The sequence below is a fragment of the Chelon labrosus genome, assembly GCF_963514085.1.
Source record: "Chelon labrosus genome assembly, chromosome: 15".
NCBI lineage: Eukaryota > Metazoa > Chordata > Actinopteri > Mugiliformes > Mugilidae > Chelon > Chelon labrosus.
This window is the reverse complement of record NC_140348.1, coordinates 16,890,708-16,909,787: the sequence shown is the minus strand read 5'-3', so window position 1 is coordinate 16,909,787 and position 19,080 is coordinate 16,890,708. Positions and strand designations below refer to the sequence as shown.

Genomic DNA, 19,080 nt, shown 5'->3' with positions numbered 1-19,080 from the left:
TAACAACATTTTAACTTCCTAATAAGACTGAGAACATAATTTGAGCACTTATAAAATGTTCTTTCTGATTTGTTCCATTTGTCTTTAGTCTTTCCAGAAAGAGGACATTGACCCACTGCAAGCACAGCTTCAAGACATCAACTCCCTCGGGCAGGGCCTCATCCAGAATGCTGCTAAAGGCACCAGCACTAAGAAGCTTGAGGATGACCTGGAGGGCGTCAACTCGAACTGGAATACCCTCAATAAAAAGGTTATTTGTTGTACAGCACTGGTCTGACTAGTTAATGTTTGCTTTTGAATTTGTGAAAATATAATAGCAGTGCAATGAGTCAGTCGTGCATACTATTTGTCGTAGTCTTATAGGCATAGTTTCAGTTAACATTGAAACAGGTGACATTTATATTTGCGTGATCTACAGATTGCCGAGCGTTCGGCCCAGCTGCACGAAGCCCTGTTGCATTGTGGGAGGTTCCAGGATGCTCTCGAGTCTCTTCTCAGCTGGCTGACTGACACAGAGGAGCTCGTGGCCAATCAGAAACCTCCGTCTGCAGAGTACAAAGTGGTGAAGGCCCAGATACAAGAGCAGAAAGTAAGCCAGTGTCACGTGGGACAAATACATAAACACACGAGGAACACGGCACCACTATTTTAGTCCCAACACTTGAAAATCCACACAACACTGGCCATCCATCTTATTTAATTGACTCGCATTGTTAAACACGAGCGTGGTACACAAAGCTCTCTGTTTAATGGACACTTAATTTGCGCGGGTTAGATTTACTGTTTTTCAAAACGAAGCTGTGCAAAGGCGCCCAATAACTCTCCTCCTTTGTTTGCCTCTGACAGCTCTTGCAGAGACTGCTGGATGACCGAAAGCCGACAGTGGAGCTGATAAAAAAAGAAGGAGGGAAGGTCTCGGAACTGGCGGAGTCTGTGGATAAGGAGAAGGTTGTAAAAGAGATTGAGTGCCTGGGGCAGAGGTGGGACGCCCTGCTCAAGAAAGCTGAAAACAGGTTTGTATAAACACCTGTAATGTAAAACACACGACTGAATGCCATGGTTTAGGGTTAAATATCCCTAATGAAGTATTTGCAAACGTTCAAATGTCCAAATTAAATATGAAACAACTGCCAGCATCCATTAGCTTTGTCTTAGCACTAACACTTTTTGTACTTTTGTGTACTGGTTAAGTTACTTTAAAGTTATAGTTTATTTATATGATATAATACAGTATATTTAATTGTGATCGTATAAAAGCTTTAAAGTCCTATTGTTTAAAGTCCTTGAGCAAAACTGCAATTCCAAATTTATTCTGGTCAAACTCTTAATTCACACAAATTTCAGACTGTTCCTTTAAAGATGGGCAGTGCACGGACACTGAGTTGGTTGCCCACTTGAAACTATGTCTGTGTTTTGTTCTTAATCCACTGCTATAAATATCTTCTTGAATGTGGCAGGCAAAAACAACTTGAGAGCATCTTAGTGGTCACTCAGCAGTTCCACGAGACTCTGGAGCCTCTGAGCGAGTGGCTTGCAGCCACGGAGAAACACCTAGCCAACGCTGAGCCGACTGGCACCGAGACGTCTAAGCTGGAAGCTCAAATCTCTCAACATAAGGTAAAAGCCATCATTTTTTACACCTTTTCCGTACGTTCTCACATTTGTTTATCATCCCAATTCAGTTGCTTTGAGTTTTTCATTCCACTTTTTCATTAATTTTCAGTTTCATCTTTTTGCTTTCCGTGTGTGTTTTCTGTTTGTGTCACATTCTGTTGGTCCGTTTCCCATCCCCCTGCGGTCAGGCCTTAGAGGAGGAGATTATGAATCACAGTAAAGACCTGTTTCAGGCCGTCAACCTTGGTCAAATGCTCAAAACTGTGAGCTCAGTGGACGACAAGGAGTTCGTCCAGTCCAAACTGGACGGTGCTCAGGCCAGCTACATAGAGCTCCAGGAGAGATGCAGGAGGAAAGCCGAGATGCTGCAGCAAGCTCTGGCTAACGCCCAGCTGTTCGGGGAGGACGAAGTGGCCCTCATGAACTGGCTCGCAGAGGTGCACCCGAGGCTGAGTGAAGTGTCCGTGGAGGACTACAAAATAGATGTTCTTGAAAAGCAGCTGGCGGAACAAAGGGTACACAGTCCTCCTCCTCAGGCCAGACATTTCGTTGTGCTTTCATTTAAGTTGCATCAATCACGTTTCAGTTTATTTAAGTGATTTGTGTGTTTTCATTTGTTTACACACTGGAGCTTGTCTTGTCACTCTCAGTGACTCTCAGAGGTTTTTCTTTTCAGGCACTGCAAAGTGACATTGACTTGAGGAAGAAGAACGTTGAACAAGCCGTCTGTAATGGGATGGAGCTACTGAAGCAAACAACAGGCATGTGTATTACTGTCTTATAACAAGGGGTGAAAACAGTTCTGCAAACACATCTATCGTCTATTTAATACACACACACACACACACAAGGTATCTTTTGTTTTTTAGGTAGCAGTTGATCCAGTTGTTGAAATCAAGTTTTATTAGTTTACCACCAGCAGCTAGTAAGCTTAGCTTAGCTTTGCTTAGCACATAAAACAGGGGAAACATCAGCCAGGCTCTGTGTAATCGTATCAGAATCCTCCTACCAGCCCATATAAATCTCACTAATTAACACATTAACTTCCTTTCACCATTGTTCGGTTGCCAAACAACCACTGGAGACTCCAGGATGTTATCAGATCTTCTCATCGGACTCTTGGCAGGAAAGCTACTAACAGATTTGTGCAGGATGCCCCATCATTTATCTAATTATTTACATTCTATTTATAGGTGACGAGGTGGTCGTCATCCAAGGAAAGCTGGACGGGATAAAAATGAAGTACGCCGAGATAAACTCGATGAGCGACGGGGTTTTGAAGACACTGGAGAAGGTTTTGAGTCTCTCTTCGAAGCTACAGCACACTCACGAGGACCTGAGCTCCTGGCTGGAGAAAGTGGAGGCTGAGACTAACAGTTTTGCCAGTGAGGAGCCAGTGGGCGAGCAGCTCATTCATTCACAAAACCGACAGAAGGTGAGGATTTCTGCATCGAGCGTTTGCATGTGCAGATGGAGAAGTAAATACCTGTCGTAGAAATTTCTCTACATCAAGTTGTTCTTTCCGTGTGATCTTGTCAAGGCCTTGCTGAAAGACACCAAAGACCAAAAGCCAGTGTTGGACAAGCTGAATGAGCTGAGCAGTTCTCTCCTGGATCTGATCCCATGGCACACTCGAGAGAGTTTGGACAAGCTGGTGACTGAAGATAATGAGCGGTACAGAGCCGTCTGTGACACCATCACCCAACACGTCGACCAGATCAACGCTGACATTCTCAAGTCACAGCAGGTAAAGCAGAGAAGTCATTATATAGCTATTTATCATGCGGGATTCTTTCTTTCCCTTAGTTTAATGCTCTGATCTTTACTTTCGTCCAGTTTGAACAGGCTGCAGACTCTGAACTCTCTTGGCTGACTGAAGCTGAGAAGAAGTTGCTGTCGATGGGTGACATCAGGCTGGAGCCGGACCAAACCACAGCCCAGCTGCAGGCACAGAAGGTAAGCGTAGGTGTATATGTGTATGGGTAGAGGCAGGCCACCATTTAATCAAAGCACGGTAAACACAGAGGTTTGTTTTGTAAGCCCAAACTCACTCTACTGGTTTTACAGATTTTCTCCATGGACATCATGAGGCACAAGGATGCTGTGGATGAGATTGTGAAAACAGGGAAGGCCATCATGAACAGCAAAAAGCCAGAGGAGAAAGATATCTTGAAGGTAAAAACATTTATATTAGATTTTAAATATATTCATTAAGAAAATGATGTTAAAAGATCATTTTTGGTTTTCAATCAGGCCAAGACCCAGACTCTCTTGGAGAAGTATGGCATCGTGAGTCAGCTGAATTCGGAGCGCTCTCTGCAGCTGGAGCGAGCCCAGTCTCTGGCCTCTCAGTTCTGGGAGACCTATGAGGAGCTGTGTCCGTGGCTTCAGGAAACCATAAGCACCTTCAGCCAGCTGCCTCCACCTGCCATCGAGTACGAGACGCTCAGGCAGCAGCAAGAGGAGCTCAGGGTAAGAAGCCAGAACAAGCGCAGGCTCAGCACAAAACTTTGATTCAATTGAAGGGGGAATTCAAACTGAAAGTATTGTGTCCTCTGCAGCAAATGCGAGAACTGATTGCCGAGCATAAGCCTCATATTGACAAGATGAATAAGACTGGACCGCAGCTGCTGGAACTCAGCCCGGCAGAGGGAGTTCCCATCAGAGAGAAGTACACAGTCACGGACCAACTCTACACAAAACTCAAGGCTGATGTCAAGCAGAGAGCTGCCACTTTGGATGAAGCCATCTCCAAATCCACTCAGGTGAGGAGCAGTTGTTTATCGGGTTGGCTAAGTTTCTAAGGACGTATTTCTGCCCCACTAAAATGGGATTATTAAGATATCTGCTCCATGTGGATTATATACTGTTATGGTATGGTCATGTCTTACCATTTAAAATATTTCTATGTAAAATAGCAGCTGCAATACATTGTTTTTTTATTATTATTATTGATTAATCTCATTTAGTTACTAATCATTTCCGTTCAACAGAAAACAGTGATCATAATTTTTCAAATTTCTCCAGCACTCCAATAAAATATTCAAAAATACAGCTTATTTGAAAAGCTGGAAACTAAATATTGAAATCATGTACGATAAAATAATAAAAAAAATTAACTTGGTTGTTTTTTCCAGTTCCATGATAAAATCGACCCCATGCTGGAATCCCTGGAACGGATCGCCGAGCGCCTGCGCCAGCCCCCGTCCATCTCAGTGGAGGTGGACAAGATCAGGGAGCAGATCACCGAAAACAAGGTTGTCTCTGTGGATCTGGAGAAGCTTCAGCCCTCTTACGAGACACTGAAACAGCGGGGCGAGGAGATGATCGCGCGGTCCGAGGGAGCGGACAAGGACATATCTGCAAAAGGTACACACTGCATCGCCGTATCTGTTTCATTTCAGTTCTTTTCCTAGTCCGTTTTTCTTAAATTAAATAAAGAAATAGCTTTTTTATTGGAACAGTCTTTTGGCAGTTGTAGGGTACTATAAATAACTAGCCAAATCTTAATGGTAATTGTACCATTCATAAGAACAAGTGTAATTATTCTTAAGTTATTAGTTGAAGAAAATTAAATTTAGTTTGGATTTAAAGTTTCCATGAATCAAGAACAAAATTACCAAGTTTTTTCTTTAAACCTGTCAGTGTGCATGCTTCTTTTAGAATTGCCGTGTATTTATAATAATCGTGACTTCTCTTTTTCTCTCTTCAAGCCGTACAAGACAAGCTGGACCACATGGTGTTCCTGTGGAGCGACATCCAGGCTTTGCAGGAGGAGCGGGAGGCGAAGCTGCTGGATGTCATGGACCTGGCAGACAAGTTTTGGTGTGACCACTGCGCTCTCATCGCCACCATCAAAGACAGCCAGGACCTGCTGAAGGAGCTGGAGGAGCCCGGGGTCGACCCCTCGGTCGTCAAGCAGCAGCAGGAATTCGTGGAGGTAGGCAGATCCCCTCGGATGAAATCACAGAATCAAGGGTGATGGAGGATTTATTCTTATTTTTAAAAAAAAAAAAATGCCTATCATTCCTACAGGGATTTAAGGAGGAGATTGATGGGCTGCAGGAGGAGCTCGATGTGGTTCGAAACCAGGGTGCAGAGCTCATGAATGCCTGCGGGGAACCTGATAAACCAGTGATAAAGAAGAGTGTTGATGAGGTAATAAATCACATTAAAAACCATTTTCATAAAGACAGATGTTCTCCTGATTCTTCTAATTGTTCTGCTATTTTAGAGCCATCATCCAGCATTACAATAAAGTGTTTCTGTTATATTTCCAGGTCAATTCAGCGTGGGAGAATCTCAATAAGACCTGGAAGGAGAGGGTAGAGAGACTGGAAGAAGCCATGCAGGCCGCTGTGCAGTTTCAAGATGGCCTTCAGGTACCTACAACACTGCTTTGAGGGCGACTTTAAGGGGGATACTGCTAGCTTATAAGGCCTTCAGATAAAAAAACTGAACAGCAGCTGCTGTGTCGCGTGATACATTTTACGAGCACCCAGTTCATTTTGAAACAATAAACACCGACCACAGTTGTGCTATATTTGGCTCAAACTTTACCTCAAGTGCTGTAAAGTTCCTTTAAGATCTTTTCACGGTGGGAAGGGTATCTTCAACACAGCTGGTTTACTTTAAATATTTCATTTTTTATTTTCTTAAGCCAATAGTGTATGATTTCAAGGTTTGTTCCTCATTTTCTCTGTATATGTTTGCCCAATTTGTCACCCGCCCAGACTTACTGTAACTGTAAGATTTAGTGCATAACGTGACACCAAATGTGAAACACAACTCCCCGTGCTCTAAGCTTTGTTTTCTTTCGCTAACAATGGTTTCCCACCTCGTACGCAGGGTATGTTTGACTGGGTGGACATTCTGGAAGGCAAACTGGATTCAATGTCACCTGTAGGCACCGACCTGGAAACCGTCAAGCAGCAGATTGGAGAACTTAAGGTACGGTCTGGCACTTTTGTGCAAAATATTCTTGCCATCTCTCACTGGCACTCTTTAACTTAGAGCAGCTGTATCAAACACAAATTACGTTGAGCATGTGACTCATTAAAGCACTAGTTGTTCTGTTTTGTACAGGTACAAAAGCGCTTTAAAGTCAGCTTCATAAAGCAGCCCTATAGACTTTGATGTACTCTAAGACAAATCTTGTCCAGCACAGACAAAGCTGCTATTGTCTGTAGGACTCTGTGATTCTGTTGACTGACTGGGTGTACCACTGCTTATGCTGTTTGTTTTTTTTCTTTGTTTTTTTAGGAGTTCAAAGGAGAATCTTACCAGCTACAGATTGAGATGGAGCGCCTGAACCATCAGGCAGGCCTCTTGCTGAAGAAGGTGACAGAGGAGGCCGACCGCAGCGCCATCCAGGAGCCGATGTCTGAACTCAAGATGCTCTGGGACAGCCTGGATGAGAAGATCATCAGCCGGCAGGTGGGAAAAGGGAAAAACTAGATCAAAAACATCACTCTGATACTCATGTTATATACAGTAACAAAATTAAATACTTATATCTAAATATAAAGATGTAGCCTTGCTTGCAGATAGCACAGTTTGCACAGTTTGTAATTAAACTCTTTTACAGTTCATTGCAGATGCATCCTGTTTAAAACAAGTCGTAATAACTCTTCGAATCATATATATAATATACCTCGACAGCCCCTCATGGACTAGACAACATCCTAAGCAGGCTGCGAAATGTGTTGTGTGCATGTCAAGCGCTTTCGGCCTCTCCAGTATATAATGGTGTAATCTGTCATTAATCCAGCACAAACTGGAGGGAGGCCTTTTGGCTCTGGGCCAGTTCCAGCACGCACTCGACGAGCTGCTGGCCTGGATGAGCCACACCGAGGAACTGCTCAACGAGCAGAGAAAGGCCGGAGGTGACCCCAAAGCCATCGAGATAGAGCTCGCCAAGCACCACGTACGGCAACCTTCATTTTTTTTTTAAACTATCCTAATATCCTTCCATGCAACATCTTCTCATTTCTCGCTGCTTTTGTCTCCACAGGTCCTCCAGATAGATGTGCTGGCTCACAAGTCAACAGTCGAGACGGTGAACAAAGCTGGCAATGAGCTGGTGGAGTCCAGCGCCGGAGAGGAAGCTTCCAGCCTCCAGAGCAAGCTGGAGAATCTGAACCAGAGGTGGAAGGCCATCCTTGAGAAGACAGAGCAGAGGAAGCAGCAGCTGGAAAGCTCTCTGCTTCAGGTATGAAAGAATATATTTTCAAAGCGAGCTGGTAAGAAAGCTCATTTATTGTTGTTGTTGTTTGGTCAGTTGGGTTTCCAAGGGGAGCAAGTATGTTAGAAGTCGTAAAGGTCTGCTGGGAGTCTATTACTATCGCTTCCCCTTCCTCATTTGTTTTGCATCCTGTGGAGTTTCTGACATATGGGGCAGTTATTTGATGTGAGAATGAGAATGAGAAGCTGAAACATCTTATTGGTTTAGACTTTTATTTTAATGTGCTGCAGGTATTTTCCAAAATAGAAGAAACAACCATTTCTGGAAGGTTTACTCTGCTAGCAGCCAAATCTAAAATGTAACGGAAAAGCAACTTGACTCACTTTCGTTACTCATTATGGACCAGTTTTTCCGTAGCTAAATGAATCCACGGAATTAATAACTCAGACGTCCTCCTCTCCGAGCCGTGGGTTGCTAACAATGAGTGTGTGTGACACCTTTTGTCCTGACTCAGGTTGTATTGTGTTGTAGGCCCAAGGTTTCCATGGTGAGATAGAAGATATGCAGCAGTGGCTGAAAGACACAGAACGTCAGCTGTTGGCATCAAAGGCTGTGGGAGGCTTACCAGATACGGCCCGGGAGCAGCTTAACGCCCATCTGGTATGTGTTTAACAATATGAAAGGCCGCATACAGATGGCAGGCTTGCGAGGAGGTGACTGTGTCTTTTCTGTGTTTTTATCCGAAGTGTGAAAATTAAATGACACTGCAAAATGCGCTTCTTGCGGGAGAAGACAAAAAGCTCCTTAAGCGTTTCAAATTGATTAAGCCACGTCTGACTATAATGAATTTAGGAATGTTTTCCTTCTTTGTTTTGCTTTTCTGTAATGGAGGTACTTTCGCAGCGAGCTCTCCCCAAAGAAGCGCCAGTGGCGACATTTCATGGAACCAAAAACAGAGGGATGACTTGAAAGCAATAACCTTTATCAAATTAGGAACATTATACTGTTTAAATGTTTGTGGGAAACCTCGGCATGCCTCTCGCTGCTCATTCTTTCACCATTTTTGGATTGGATTTGGAATAACCACTGAGAAAGTCATCACATTCAAACGCTGCGCCATCCCAAACTGTCTTCAGCTGTAATTTCGTTGAAAAATATCACTCTCCTTATGTCATTGTGTTTTTTTTTTTTTTCTTTTTTTTACAGGAGTTGTGTTCTGCCTTTGAGATGAAGGAGGAGCTGTATCAGGAGCTGCTGAACAAGGGTCACCAGCTGCTCGCAATAATGCCCGAGGGTCCGGACAGCAACACAGAGCAGGACCTGGGCAACCTGAAAGACAAATGGGAAACGGTGCAGGCGAAGGTCGCCGAACGAAAGGTGGGGGGAGTCACTGAATGGCTTTCACTTCTCCCAGCTTAATGATTCACCACTTCTGGTTTAGATCCCAGTGAGAGATCGCTGACACACACTTGAGCCATGACTCTGCAGTTGAAAGCCTCCATAATCCCGGCGCTGATAATGAATGGTGTAAGGGACGGAGCGCTGGCAAGGACGCGCGGGATGCGGTTACGCCGTAGATCACAGCGGTCGAGTGGAGAAACGGCGGCCTCATATGTTTCCACAGTGAAAATTTGACAAGTGCATGAAATAAATAATAGAGCTAAACGGATATGTGGGCCAAAATAAACACTCATCAGTCACGACATTGTTCTGTAAAATTGTTATTTACGATTTTCTCACTTTGGTTGCTACGATAAATAAACAGCGTCATTCTCTGTGACAGAAAGATACATCTCCTCCTCTATATCTGGAGTGAGAGATGCCTTTATCATCTCCAGATATGGAGCTCCCCATATTGGCTCTTTCAACCTTTGCCTCAACATTTTGCTTCCTATTAATTTTGGCCCCGGTCCCAGGAATGCAGCCCGGTGGCCAAAATCTCTGCTGCAGTGTGTTACTCATGTAGCCCAGTGGGTTGAACACATCTTTCGGGCTGATTTTCTCTGCTGGCCATTTAAGCAAGTGCAGTTCCATATTTAGCAGGACACTCGACATGACCCACAATGCACGAGAAAAACAGATTATTAATAATGTCATCACCACGGCATTGGGATGAGCGTGAGCTATCGGCCTTTGCTTTGGCGAACGGATGTTTTCCAGTGATGGAGTCAATGTGGATGTCTCTGTTACTCAATTAAAACCTCATCATTGCCTTTCTGCCTCACCATCACCCACTCCAGAGATGGCAGCTTCCTCTGTTTAAATAGAGGCTATGTTTGGCACAACTGGAGTCTAATTGGGTTCCCCCCCCCCATCTTTAGTTTGCACTGTAGCAAGCAAACAGAGTCTTTGAGCAGCAGCGAATGGATCAGTGTAGCTAATAAAAGTCATACAGATTCACTACATGTCTACATGCTTTGTCTCCGCAGGTGAAACTGGAGGAAGCTTTGACGCTGGCCACAGATTTCCACAACTCTCTGCAGGACTTTATCAACTGGCTGACCCAAGCGGAGCAGACGCTGAACATGGCTTCCCCCGCTTCGCTCATACTGGAGACCATCATGTTTCAGATCGATGAGCATAAGGTAATTTTTGGGCACAGCCTCTAGAGTGAAATGAAAGGTCTGTGTGCAATTGCTTCACGTCTCCCTGGAATAAAACTGAGACATTAAAGCCTTTTCATCCAACTTTGCTTTTATCCAGCTACTCTGGTAATGTCTGTAAAAATTATTAGTATGATATACAAAATTGATGCAGTAGTTTCCTAATTCACCATTCTGCTTTGCCTTCAGGCCAGCGATGACTTAATGGCATCTGTTTTTTCATTCAGCGCACTTGTAATTAACACATGAATCACATGATTCTGCCGTTGAGTGAGAGCCTTTAATTTCCCTTTGATATTATAATACCTGATTTAAACCTCTCTCCCTCCCGCACTGGGCTGCGTCCGCGCAGATGTTCGTGACAGAAGTGAACTCCCACAGAGAGCACATTATTGAACTGGACAAGACCGGCACGCATCTGAAGTACTTCAGCCAGAAACAGGATGTCGTCCTCATCAAGAACCTGCTGCTCAGCGTGCAAGGCCGCTGGGAGAAGGTGGTGCAGAGGTCTGTCGAGCGAGGTCGCCTGCTTGATGACGCCAGAAAGAGGGCGAAACAGGTACTGTTACGTGCACATTAATATTGAGTTAGAAACAGGCATGCTTTCACTGTAATCAGGACTCTTTTTTTTTTATTTATTCTCACTGGAAAGCTTTCAAAATAGTATAATAAGCCTGTTTCATATTCTGTCTGCAATCTTCTGTTCTTCTAAACATTAAACAGCAGTCTGCGATAAATCAAGTGAAATCATACTCTTATGAAAAAGCTTTAAACTGTTTGTGTCTTAATATCTTTCATTAGTTCCACGAAACGTTCAACAAGCTAATGGAGTGGTTGGATGAATCGGAGAAGGCTCTGGACTCCGAAGTGGAAATTGCCAACGATCCAGATAAAATCAAGATGCAGCTGGCGCAGCACAAGGTGACTGAGGGCTGTTTCATCACGGTTTACTGGAGGCAAAATATGGCAGTTGTAATAGCCAGGAACCTTTGACAGCATCGACAGCGAAATGGCGTTCATTACACAGCTCCAGCAATTTAATCCGCTGTGTTTAAATGTGCAATGTATGAGAGCTGGAATTTCCAAGAGTAAAGTCTATTTATGGAAATTACAGTATCTACAGAATGCATTAGTCGTGCATCCGCTTGCCCCTCTCTTGTTGTGTTTGCGGTGTTATGTGGGGAGATTGTGCTAATCCTATCATAATCCCGGCGTGGTCCAAATGTATCAGGGCTGGCCTTGCTTTTGGATACTCTTAATCTCAGTGGAGCAGCGACTTTTGGGGTTTGACCCCACAGTTTTGTTTCCATCTCGGTGTACTGTCTTCTTAATCACAGAACGCGCACACACACACAGATTAAGATTCTACTGAACATGCCATAAGAAGAAAATCTCTTGAGAAGATCCACTGTTGCCATGTGCGTCTGAAGCAATCCATTTAAACCTGACTATTGTGAGCTCGTTCCCGTTGCTGATAACATTTCTTCTTGCACGCAGGAGTTTCAGAAAGCCGTGGGCAGCAAACACTCCGTGTACGACACCACCACTCGAACTGGGCGCGCCCTGAAAGACAAGACCTCCCTTCAGGATGACAACCAGAAGCTGGACGACATGCTGAGCGAGCTGAGGGACAAATGGGACACCGTTTGTGGCAAGTCAGTAGAAAGGTGAGGACATATCTTTCCACATTTCTGTGCTGGGTTTTATCCCGCTAGCCTCCAGCCGCACTATTTGCAATACTTTTCAACACCTCTTCATTCACCGTGACGGATTTGTTCCTTCCTGCAGACAAAACAAACTGGAGGAGGCTCTGCTGTTCTCCGGCCAGTTTACGGACGCTCTCCAGGCTCTCATTGACTGGCTGTACCGAGTGGAACCTCAGCTGGCTGAGGACCAGCCCGTGCATGGAGACATAGACCTGGTTCTCAACCTGATAGACAACCACAAGGTAGAAACCGGCGCCAAACCAAAGAACGCAGAATGTTCCACCTTTGTAGATATCTTTGCTGGCCTCTGATGTTAAAGGTAGTGTCAAAACCAGACTTCAGAGACAAGCATAACTTTCTACCACCTTGACATCGACCTTTTCCTTTTATCACGGCCTGTTTCTTATCACAACAAAAAACAATTTGCGCTTAAACCGCATCAGGGTTGGACTGTGAACTCAAATATCAATAGGGGTAGCTTTGTCAAGCCTTGTCATTGAGAGTCCCTATACTTTGAAGTTTTCTGTCCAGGCAGGACAAACCAATGCTGTTATGTTTGCTCGTTTCAAAAGTCATTATTCGTTTTATTTGAACATTTTCATTGACATTGTTGTCAACCTAACTTATACAACAGTTTAGTAAATGGCTGCAATGTTTAAAGCAAGTCTATGTCCTCGTTCATTCGTCTGATGTTGTCCTCTGTTGACTGGTTACTGCAGGTTTTCCAGAAGGAGCTGGGGAAGCGGACAGTAAGCGTCCAGGCCCTCAAACGCTCAGCCAGGGAGCTGGTCGACAGCAGTCACGACGACTCTTCTTGGGTCAAAGTCCAGATGCAGGAGCTGAGCACTCGCTGGGAGACGGTGTGCAACCTCTCCGTGTCCAAGCAGGCCCGTCTGGAGCAGGCCCTGTGCCAGGTACTGTGGAGTCTCTGCGGTCACGAGATAGAAGGTAAAGTGACTCTCTGTGAGCCCGACTGATCTGTGTCCTCTGGCTGCAGGCTGAGGAGTTTCACTCTACTGTACACATCCTGCTGGAGTGGCTGGCTGAGGCAGAGCAGAGTTTGCGTTTCCACGGCAGCCTGCCTGACGATGAGGAGGCCCTGCGTGCTCTTATCGAACAACACAAGGCAAGAAATGCAAATATTTGGAACAGATTTATTTAAGATTTTATTTGAATAATGCATTTTGATGAAGTAATAAAATATGCCTGCATTCTTCTTTGATTAAGTCTTTTGAGTAAACAGTTTGAAGCTGACAAGGTGACAAGAAGATTACATAGTCAGGCTCTTAAGCCAAAAACACGATCCTGTAGATGCTTTCTTAACCATGATTTCATCAGATCAAAATAGCTCTGCCTTGCTCCGATATCGAGACGAGCGTGAGGAGCGTTGCGTCGTTATGTTCGCTGAGGGTAATTCAAATTTAATCTTATTTTTCCGTTTGCCTTTTTCAGGACTTCATGAAAAAGCTGGAGGAAAAGCGAGTGGCTCTAAATAAAGCAACCGGTATGGGGGAAGCCATTCTTAGCATCTGCCATCCAGACTCCATCACAACCATCAAGCACTGGAACACCATCATTAAAGCCAGGTTTGAAGAGGTCAGTGCACAGCTGCACACATACCTGCAGGCATAGACAGAATATTTTACATTTGATTTCATGCTTCAACCTACAATGAAGAAGATTTTCTAAAGATCGTTTTACCCTCCTTCCTTCTTTGTGTAGATTAAAGTTTGCAACAAAACGTTTACTTTAGTAAGACATTGCTTCCTAAGCCACACTGCTGTAAGCTATTACTAATGCGTGTCATGCTGCTGTTACAGGTGCAGGCTTGGGCCAGGCAGCACCAGCAGCGACTGGCAACGGCCCTCACTGAGCTGTTAGCCATTCACGACCTGCTGGAGAATCTGCTCACCTGGCTACAGTGGGCTGAGACCAACCTCAACGACAAGGACAAGGAGTCACTGCCTCAGGAAATCGAGGAGGTCAAAAGCCTCATAGCAGAACACCAGGTAAAGAAAACTCTATCTTTTAAATAATATCAGCTTTGTACCACGTGCTTGGTTGTTCCGATAACAGTTGTTACTTTTCCCTGCAGGCGTTCATGGAGGAAATGACCAGGAAGCAACCAGATGTTGACAAAATCACCAAGACACACAAGAGGAAGGCTGCTGAGCCCCAAATCCAGTCGCATATCCCCGTGCTGGACAAAGGAAGAACGGGAAGTATGTATCCCACTAATATCCCTCACAGAGCGTGACCTGAGCCATCTGGCCAAGTGTTGAATCACCGCAGGGGGGGGGGGGGGGGGTCGCAACATCCTCATCTCTCCCATTTTTCACACCTGGAATGATGTCACTGTGAATCTGTTCCTGATTACAGGGCGAGAAAACACGGTCACTCTGAAGGGTTTTTGTCTCTTTCCCTCACAGGAAAGCGCTCTCCCACACAAACCATGTATACGTCAGCGACACAAGCTTCTATTGAAACCAAGAACCCACGGGTTAACCTGCTGGTGACCAAGTGGCAGCACGTGTGGCTGCTGGCTTTGGACAGAAGGAGGAAACTCAATGATGCTTTGGACAGACTGGAGGAGGTAATCCAGCATTGATCTCAGTAATATTGCAGGCATTCCTTTTGTAGTTATTCATATTTAATATAACGTGTTCTTTCCCTTTCTCTGTTCAGCTGAAGGAATTTGCCAACTTCGACTTTGACGTGTGGCGGAAACGCTACATGCGCTGGATGAACCACAAAAAGTCCCGCGTCATGGACTTCTTCCGCCGCATCGACAAAGATCAAGATGGGAAGGTGACGCGGCAGGAGTTCATCGAGGGCATCCTCTCCTCCAGTAAGTGTCCGACACACGAACTCAAAGCCGAGACACAGCGAGCGAAACGGCTCTTTGTCTGACACTATCTCCTCTTCAATAGAATTCCCCACCAGCCGCCTGGAGATGAGCGCCGTGGCGGACATATTTGACAGAGACGGCGACGGCTACATTGACTACTACGAGTTCGTGGCAGCCCTTCATCCCAACAAGGACGCTTACAAACCACTGACAGACGCTGATAAAATCGAAGATGAGGTAATTCTTGCGCACTTGCGACTTAAAATCAGGTCAATCGGGGACCTGGTTCAATAAAAAGTTGTCTGTTTGCAGGTTACACGTCAAGTGGCAAAGTGCAAGTGTCCAAAACGATTCCAGGTGGAGCAAATTGGTGCCAACAAATACCGGGTAAGCAGATTCCTCACCTGTTTGAATTCGTTATGATAACATGTGCATGATTATGATATATAAATGTATAAGTTGACAGTCTTGGTGAAGGTAAGTGTTGACTGTGCTGAAAAAAAGGTGTCAATAAAATGCTAACTTTTGTTCATTTTTTATTCTTCCCATCACCAGTTCTACCTTGGAAACCAGGTACATATGAACATCCTCCTCTGTTTCTAATCCCTCTGTTCTGTGCCTTTCCAATCTTTTTTTTTTTTTTTAGTGTATATTTAGTTCGCTGTCCAGTTAACACTTCCTGCCCAGATTCACTGGACGATGTTTCCAGGCTGGAACTCAGAAGTAGTAACAAGTGTTTTATGTCTAACAATTTACGTTAGCCGATGAGAAATTTGCTTTAAAAAGCTTTTACGCCATCCTATTTTCAATTTATTTAAGTTTTGTCGTAAAGTAAGACAATCCAGAGTAGTGAATGTTTTAATATCTGCTTTTGAGTTTCAGAAAATACAATATTGGCGTGCGAAAAAACCATTTCAGCCCATATTTTACTGGCACAAAATCATCCGCTGGGCTTTTAATAATGCTTTCTGTGTGCTTGCCTTTGGTGCTTCAGTATCATGGGAATGACTTTCCTCGACATTGGCTGACACACTTTTATGTAACTGACACTTAATTTACCTTCAAAGTTGGGCAACTTTGATGATTTCACTGAATACGTTGCTTTTCATTTTACCTGATAAACTGCATGTGGTCTGAGGTTTTAGAGAAGAGGGGATAGGGGGCATTAGTGGTGGTATGTGAAATAGTTTGTACTGTATATCACACAACAATGAATTGAAATAATTCTTTTGACAGTTTGGTCTGGTTCACTGCTTACATGACTCCTTAATCGGCGATGAGACAATAGCAAACAGGGAAAATCAAAATCTTACTCCCCACCTACACGTTGCAGTTTTGGAAAGCTGTATTCTGGTAAATGGTTATTCTTAAGCTATTTCTTGTGCCTCTTTATTCCTCCAGATCATCATCACCTTAAATGTATTTGATCACTAAAATCACCAGTGGCATTAAATCATTCTAGAGTACCATGTAAGATTATTTAATACCAGCTTTAAGAGATATCATGAGATGATAGGCACTCAGTGAAGGGTCATCAGTGTTTGGTCATGTCTGCGTGTCACACTGTGGTGGATTAGACGGAAAGTGATCGGAACCATTCCTCCATTTGCTGCATTGGATCTGCATCCGTGTCAATGCATCCTGAGTTGTAGATGTAGAAAGTGCAACAAAGTGCTGGACTGCGGGAGATTGATGTCTGTTCCGCTTGATCGTGACGTGAATTTTGTTTTGGGCGGAAAGCATGCGGCTGTGATTGTGGAAATTGTGTTTTTGTGCTTATCCTCACGGTCACATCCAACTGGCTGACGCCTGTCTCCTGTCACCTCATAAAGCTTGCCCCATTCACATCCATAACCTGCTTCTAATGTTTGGTATGTGTGGTTGGTGATATGAAGGCAGATTATTATACGTACACTGGCGCCCCCTGGTGGTATAATCATGTGCCTTCAGGTATGTTTTTTTTTCACAGGCTCCACCGGCAACAAACTGAAGCTACACTCTGCTGAAATAAAACAATGTCCGGTCAAGTTTGTAGAGCTATTTGTGCTGTATTACTGCACAACTTTGCAAATGAATACAGCAGCTCAAATTCAGTTTACTATTAAGAGTAACAGACATGAATGTAGGGCCTGGCTGATAGCTTTGGAGCTAATTCGGCTGTTTCTGAGTAAAAGTAAGAGGGACATGCAAAAATATATTTAAAAATCTGCAGATTGTTGAAAACCTTCCACTAAACTTCACAAAAAATGACACTGCTATAGTGCAGTGGCATTCTGTCATTTGCTTGTTGTTGATTATTGGCTGTAATTCACAATAATTCAATAATTTTGACCTAACAATTAATCAGTCAGACTTGACATCAAGTGATTGTGCTGTATATACAAGTAAATCACACACTCCAGCACACACTAATACAAGAAAACCAGTTGGATTGACCTTTGTGTAATTTGTGTCTTTGAGAATGAAAAGTGAAAATTGGCGTTATTGTGTTTGTGTAAAACCTGTGCAACATGGAGAGGAAACCCGAAGTGGTCACGGAGCAGAATATTTGTGATTAAAGCCGTCTAATATCACCACAATACGATGGTAAATTTATTTACTCCGAGCCAGTCTGGTTTCCAGTGTTGCACAGCTCTTAGTCTGCAGTTGAAGAAGAGAGAGCTCATGAGAAGGCCAGCGGTTTCACACGTCTCCTGTCTGTTTTCCTTCCCCCCCGCCGTAGTTTGGAGACTCTCAGCAGCTTCGTCTTGTGCGGATTTTACGCAGCACTGTGATGGTGCGGGTGGGAGGAGGCTGGATGGCCCTGGATGAGTTTTTGGTGAAGAACGACCCCTGTCGAGGTGAGTTCAGATGTTTAGTTACGGGAAGTCACAAAGCAGGGCAGACGGAATTAAAACTGAAGAACGTGTACTCCAAGTTTAAGAATAAGAAAATAATAAGTTATTATTGTCATTATGTGGGAAAAAACAACGAAATACAGTTTCAAACAGGTTTTAACATAACCTATGACCTTTCACACTACTCTGACTTTAGTTAATGATGCTCATTTTGGCCTCTGGCTCTCAAAGTAACACTACGGTATAGAAGGTCAGCTGCTAGCATTACGGTAGCCTACATAAACACACTGTCAAATATGTTTAGTTCTGCCTCATGTAAATCCCCTTGTTAGGCCTGCCGTGTCTTGTTATGATTGTGAAGCTGTAAGAGGTCATAGTTCACACAGGGTTTAACGAATGGTCATTTACACCGATCAGCCACAGCATTAAAACCACTGACAGGAGAAGTAAATAACATTGACCAACTAATTCAATGTTCTGCTGGGGAACGTTTGGACCTGGCATTCATGTGGATGTTACTTAGACATGTACCACCCACCTAGACCAGACCAGGCACCCGCACCCCATAGCAATGACACTCCTTGATAGTAGCAGCCATCCCCAGCAGGATGCAGCCTGACACAGGTACACACACACAAAAATGGTTTAGGAACAACTCAAAAAACATGAAGAACCAGCACAAGGTGTTGACCTGACCTCCGAACTCACTAGATCCCAAATTGATCAAGTATCTGCGGGATGATCCACAGGGGCCCCTCCCTCCCCTCAACCCATAGGACCCAATGCCCCCCCCACTAACAACATTATGTTCCCAGACACCACAGGACACCCTCAGAAGGCCCATGTCCATTCTCTGATGAGTCACAACTGTTTTGGAGGCACAAGAGAGACCTACACAATATTAGGAAGGTGGTCATAATGTTATGACTGATTGGTGTATAAGAGAAATTAACCACTGAGACTGTTTTTTATTTTCTTTTTCTGTCTTGTTATTATATAATGTATTGGACTCACGTCAATATTAACTTACTTCTTCTATTCTCGCTGTATTAATGGCAAACTCTAGAAAAAAAAGTGGGATAAGCAGGACTTAAATCAAATGTATTTTCTACCAGACTAACGCTGATTAGCAGCTGGCCGACTACATTCGTATGAAGATATCCGATCTGTGCCCTCATCTGGTGCAAAAGCTTTATTACTCTGCTTTTTTTCCTGCTTCTCCTCTGTATTAATGATCAATTTCTGTTTTTCCTGCTAAACCTTCTTCCTGCTCGACATGGTATCATTT

At 44.0% G+C, this 19,080-nt stretch overlaps 1 protein-coding gene across 4 annotated transcripts in view; it reads left to right on the top strand.

Moving 5' to 3' along the window:
- The window catches only part of dst (dystonin), a gene marked incomplete at its 3' end in the record, with an annotated part of 77,790 nt that overhangs the window by 55,526 nt on the left and 3,184 nt on the right, over positions 1-19,080 (top strand). For all 4 annotated transcript variants that reach the window (XM_084561311.1, XM_084561312.1, XM_084561310.1 and 1 more), the window contains 38 exons: positions 89-250; positions 419-589; positions 847-1,013; positions 1,458-1,617; positions 1,803-2,129; positions 2,291-2,375; positions 2,808-3,049; positions 3,155-3,361; positions 3,451-3,570; positions 3,682-3,789; positions 3,868-4,086; positions 4,176-4,379; positions 4,752-4,983; positions 5,328-5,554; positions 5,650-5,772; positions 5,895-5,996; positions 6,463-6,564; positions 6,877-7,050; positions 7,385-7,540; positions 7,628-7,825; positions 8,330-8,458; positions 9,005-9,175; positions 10,228-10,383; positions 10,754-10,960; positions 11,203-11,322; positions 11,899-12,068; positions 12,190-12,349; positions 12,827-13,021; positions 13,105-13,233; positions 13,560-13,703; positions 13,928-14,116; positions 14,203-14,329; positions 14,537-14,700; positions 14,793-14,955; positions 15,038-15,192; positions 15,268-15,342; positions 15,511-15,528; positions 17,678-17,795. In XM_084561311.1, the coding sequence (XP_084417437.1) occupies positions 89-250; positions 419-589; positions 847-1,013; positions 1,458-1,617; positions 1,803-2,129; positions 2,291-2,375; positions 2,808-3,049; positions 3,155-3,361; positions 3,451-3,570; positions 3,682-3,789; positions 3,868-4,086; positions 4,176-4,379; positions 4,752-4,983; positions 5,328-5,554; positions 5,650-5,772; positions 5,895-5,996; positions 6,463-6,564; positions 6,877-7,050; positions 7,385-7,540; positions 7,628-7,825; positions 8,330-8,458; positions 9,005-9,175; positions 10,228-10,383; positions 10,754-10,960; positions 11,203-11,322; positions 11,899-12,068; positions 12,190-12,349; positions 12,827-13,021; positions 13,105-13,233; positions 13,560-13,703; positions 13,928-14,116; positions 14,203-14,329; positions 14,537-14,700; positions 14,793-14,955; positions 15,038-15,192; positions 15,268-15,342; positions 15,511-15,528; positions 17,678-17,795 (6,076 nt within the window). The remainder of the gene's footprint in view (positions 1-88; positions 251-418; positions 590-846; positions 1,014-1,457; positions 1,618-1,802; positions 2,130-2,290; positions 2,376-2,807; positions 3,050-3,154; positions 3,362-3,450; positions 3,571-3,681; positions 3,790-3,867; positions 4,087-4,175; positions 4,380-4,751; positions 4,984-5,327; positions 5,555-5,649; positions 5,773-5,894; positions 5,997-6,462; positions 6,565-6,876; positions 7,051-7,384; positions 7,541-7,627; positions 7,826-8,329; positions 8,459-9,004; positions 9,176-10,227; positions 10,384-10,753; positions 10,961-11,202; positions 11,323-11,898; positions 12,069-12,189; positions 12,350-12,826; positions 13,022-13,104; positions 13,234-13,559; positions 13,704-13,927; positions 14,117-14,202; positions 14,330-14,536; positions 14,701-14,792; positions 14,956-15,037; positions 15,193-15,267; positions 15,343-15,510; positions 15,529-17,677; positions 17,796-19,080) is intronic.